Raw genomic sequence first — 4,853 nt, 5'->3', positions numbered from 1 at the left:
CACATTGCGTTGAAGCTGATCTCCAGTTAGTAAAGTCAAAGTTTCGTCGGAGCAAACGACAGCTAACATGGCATTCCCCAAACATTTACTGCCTGCAACAGATCCAGTGCATGTTTCAAGAGAAAAAACCCAACTTTAGGGTTGACAGAATATATGAAGCTATTGAAAGAAGTTGCTCTTTTGGTTTCAAATAAAAGTACAAAATCTGTTACTTACCGGTAAGAGGGACGACGAGCTAGGATGCCTCGAGCTTTCTGTGAAGAGCCTATGCTATCTGATGAATCCTGAGAATCTTCACTCTCAGACAAAGAAGATACCTAAAAAACACATTCCATGCGATTATCTGGTATCCTGCAGCTGAAATCCCCACATGAGGTTACACATTGTACGTGTATACGAGCTAAAGCTGCTTGAAAACTGCACAACTGCAGCTAATTAGAAAAAGAAACTAAAAAAGGAGGATTTCTAGTTTCAGTGTTATCGACTGTTTCTAGCAATTAGCAAAGATTGTTATATTGGTAAGGTCCTAATGAAGCAAATCCCCTCTCCTGCCCCCAAAAAAGAAAGCTCAAGAAATTCTCCCAAACTATTTATCACATTAAAAACTGAAAAATGTCCACTATTTGGAAGTAGTTGGTTTAGGTGGATCAAACTGTGGGATTAATCAATCCAGAATGTTTAAACCAGCAGAGTGAAGAAATAGAAATGGTTTCTTATTTCCATAAACATCATACAAGCCAAACTATCTTATCAGCTGATGTGGTCTGAATAGGTGAGCCACTCCCACACATCAGTTTGTCTGAGGAGCTGGTGGGAAAGAACAGCATTTGTGTACAGAGAGAAGCACATAAAGTACTTGAAATCTTTTATGTAGACAGAAGAACAGTGTATTTTCTTGGTCAGAATGTAAGAGTCAACTGCAAAAAAATATTTAAGGCAGCAGCATATCAGGGAGTAAAAGTGCAAAGTGTTATCATGTTCTCTTGATTCCACTGTGTCCTCAGCCAGCTGGCAAGAGTTCTTTTTTTGCTCTGGTGCTCCTTGTTAAATACAAGCCAACAAAACATTTATTTGTACTTATCTGTGTGTCAGCAACAAAAAGTCAAGAAGAATGCATACAGCTCTGGGAAAAGCACTTCTCAGCTGCTGCTACAGAGACAAGAGCAACCTCCTATCAGCATTTCAAAAAAGCTCTTCGTGTGTTGCTTTTTTTCCCACCTTTGAGCAACAAGGTCAAAGTGTTCACAGATTACAGGGAAAAAAAAGGAAGAAATTCAGTCAGTGAGGACCCTGCAACTAGAACACAACCATAGGAGGGGTGTGAATGGAGACTCAAGGAACCACAACCTACTAAACCAGACGTTTGCCTGTTCTCAGCAAAGTGGAATGTGGTTTTCTTTCCATGCTCTGATGTTACAGGAACAATGACAGCTGAAAATGCATTACAGATTTACTTTTCACGGTTTATCACTTTAATGTTGTACGAAGAGATAAGCACAGTACAAAAGGATCAGTGACAAATTAATGCCTTTTAGCACAGTTCTTGCAGACATTTGGCTGAGCAGTACAGTTACTGCAGTTTAACTCCAATGCTGTGCTGCCCTGAGGGCTCTCTGCAGCCAAGAACTGAATGAAGTAGTAACAGACTCGACTGTGAACTCCCCAAGGCACCTCTCTGAAGTGGCTTGTACAAAAATCACATGGCAAATGAACATGAGACACAAGCAGAATCTTAAGTACCACGAAGGGGAGACAGAGTGTACAGGAGGTGAGCAATCCACAGCTCATCCACCAGCATTCAGGTCTCCCTTTTCCAAACACGTTTTAATTCACTGGGTTATTCCACACTCTCCTTATTTGGGTATTAAAACACACTGGTTGCATGTCTGTTAAGAGCACCATCTACAGAGCTGTGGGTTTGTTTTGGGGGTTTTTTATGAAGGGAGGCAATGTCAAATAGTTTCATTTCAACTCCAAAAGCAATTTTAGCATCAGAAATACTTTCAGGCCTAAACAGATCATTTAGAACCACCTATCTCCTAAATTCTGTCACTTGCCTACTCACTGTATCTTACAGTAGACCCAGCCAAGCTTCACTGTGGCAGACCCAGCCAAGGCAGACAAGGCTTTACAAGTCTTTTCACCTACATAAACCAGGATTCTTGGTTATTTAACAGACATTCTGTAGTTACCTGCACTGTTTGCACCTGAGGTGAGTGGATTACAGAAGAGGACTGAGCTGTCTGAATGACTCCCTGGACCTGGACTTGCTCTCCAGGAAGCTGAACAACTGTCAGGGGTGTAGGACCTCTTAGAGACATCTACAACAAAGCAAAGAATCATTAACACTAGTGTTTGTTCCACAGGATTCACCAAGTGTATATACGTGTAGGAAAACCAGTGGAGAACATGCATTAGCAGAAGCTCCTTTCAAGTCTAATTAAGTCATAAAGACATCCTTTAAAGATGCACATTTCTGAGATACGTATCTGCATACAGAAAAGGTTGAAACAGTTACATGTTTGCCTTAGGGAGGAAATCAAATACACAGCATTATGTGAAGATGATTAAAATGCTGCAACTTAAATACATGCAGTTCTAAATGAACCACAGCTTGGATAAGCAGCAATAAAAGTCCCTTAAAAAAAAAAAAAAAGTAGCCTTAATTCTCACTTAATGGGAGTTCAGGGCACTAGAATCTAAATGAAGGTGAAATGACCCACAAGACTAAGGGCTTAGGACAGGTCAGACTAACAACACTACAGTGATGCAGAAGGTAGCCTGAATAATGCACATATTTGGTGTTCTTGGATTTATTTGTTTAAAGGGAGCAGGATGAGGCCATCGTTCAAAGATTTCACACGGAAGAAATCACAAGAGTGAAGTATAGCAAAAGCTGACCCATCTACTTAGAAAGTTCAAGGCACAAGGGCTGTAACTAAAGGAAGATAAAAGGCAACTGGAGGAGATAAGGTGCACAGGCTCTGGATAAGAAGGAACAAAGAGCAGATTTTCCAAATAAAAACAACAGCATCTGTTCTTGCATGTTTTAAAACTACCAGTTTCAATAAATGTTGTGTCTGAGATCTAGGTTTAACTGGCAAATGTTAAACATCACTGCTACTCCTATAGAAAGTGCTTCTTCCATTCCAGCAGCTCTGTATTTTTGATGTTCAACTTTGCACTTAAAAACTGATTCAAGTTAATACACGTAGATGCATAAATAAACCACCCTTTTCCTCACCAAATATCTTCACTGCTTTTATTAATCTGGAATATATGAGAAGATGAAGGGATCATTAAAACTCACACAGCTAACTTCCCATTTAATATTACTTTCGTACCATACATTGCAATATTAAGTTACCCATTGGCATCCTTATATAAAAGCAGAGCAGAAAGACAGCCTTTAAGCAAACAACAGGATGTTTGCTGGTATTCTCTCCTGTCTTTGCCTCAGGCATGTATCTAAATTTTGCATCAAACTCCAAATTGCCTCCACAGGGTGACCAGTGGATGAGCTGCAAAGTGTTTTTCAGGGCTGGGAGCAGACTGTGCCTGGACAGAGATGCTCTTTCAGATGCAGAAACTGGAATCATGAGGAATTCAGGTTAAAGCTTTGAAAGTGATGTTACTTTTATGTCAAATTTCCAACTTCATATGATTTATTACATTAAATATATTCATGTTGGGCTAAAATCCAAGTGTTTCCATGGTGCTGAGCACCCAGGATTGCCATTACTACAAAAGGAGCTATAAATACTTCTTCAGAAAGAAATGAAAATCAGATCCTCGATTCATTACTGAGCTGCTCCCCTATGTTGGGTCAACAATGATTTCAAAGGATGTACAATTCATTTTGTACAAGCACAATTCATTTTGGCCTTTTGAATACAAGCCATTTTATTCATTTTGTGTCCTCCATCAACAAACATAACCCATTTTTCTCAGCTTCCTTTTGTTCTTTCTTCCCTATGTGTTTCTAGAAGTCAAGAATCACTATAGTTTGTAGTACATAAAAAATGGCTCTTAACTACCTCAAATGTTTGCTGAGATTTGGCCCAGGCTTTACCTGTTGAGCAATATGAGAGAGCTGAGCTGCCTGTAGTGTTGTACCTTGTACAGCTGATGTTTGTGAAGGCGACACTGAACTGTTACTGCTGCTCTTGTGCACCTCTTCCATAATCAACTGCAAGAAAAGCAAGGAGTTAAATTAAGTTCATGAGAAATCCAAACAACAGGTCAGTTCCCAGCTTCTACTGATGCTTTATAGACTCTCAGTGCATAAAGCTTTTAGTCATATTTGGACATTTTTAATTAGTTCCTTGTCCTTCAATGTCACTATTAGTGATGGCATTTTCTGTCACTTCCCCTGTGACATCCAGATCATTTCATACCTTCTCCTGGGAGCACAAGGGGAAGGACACCGTGGGTCCTTTCCATGGACTTTCTGAGGCCACAGAGCAGCACAAACCCCTGCTTGGAAGAGGGAACTGTGTCTCCCTGACCACCACCTGCATCCAACCCTCTGTCAGACCGGTGCAGACATCTGCTGTCACATGTATTGACTGAATTTCCTGTTTTCTTCCTAAAAATAAAGTCGAGTCATGAGGTTTAGGAAGAAAACCAAGATCAAGCATTGCTGCTAAAGACTACCTTGCTCTGAGAAAAAGAGTTCTCCAAAATATTCTATCCAAGCTACCAGCCAAACCTATTTAAGAACATCTGAAGGTGTGCAAACCCAAACCAGGGATTCAAATCGAAGTAGAGAGAATACAGGTTTGAATATTAAACCCTGCAGAAGTCACTCTCTCTCCATGCAATCCAGTCAGGAACACTTCTGTCATTTCAAA

At 40.2% G+C, this 4,853-nt stretch overlaps 1 protein-coding gene across 2 annotated transcripts in view; it reads right to left on the bottom strand.

Moving 5' to 3' along the window:
* ATF1 (activating transcription factor 1) overlaps window positions 1–4,183 on the bottom strand; it is a 7,520-nt gene extending 3,337 nt beyond the window's left edge. Inside the window, exons 1-3 of one of the 2 annotated variants that reach the window (XM_010019931.1) lie at window positions 4,073–4,183; window positions 2,193–2,321; window positions 217–317 (exon numbers count right to left, since the gene is read on the bottom strand). In XM_010019931.1, the coding sequence (XP_010018233.1) occupies window positions 217–317; window positions 2,193–2,321; window positions 4,073–4,183 (341 nt within the window). The remainder of the gene's footprint in view (window positions 1–216; window positions 318–2,192; window positions 2,322–4,072) is intronic. The other variant, XM_010019932.1, reaches the window with a different exon arrangement.
* Between the last annotated feature and the right edge of the window lie 670 nt (window positions 4,184–4,853).

The sequence above is a fragment of the Nestor notabilis genome, unplaced genomic scaffold (genome assembly GCF_000696875.1).
Source record: "Nestor notabilis isolate BGI_N333 unplaced genomic scaffold, ASM69687v1 scaffold7788, whole genome shotgun sequence".
NCBI lineage: Eukaryota > Metazoa > Chordata > Aves > Psittaciformes > Psittacidae > Nestor > Nestor notabilis.
Note: the sequence above shows the minus strand (reverse complement) of the source record. Positions and strands in the feature narration are given on the sequence as shown.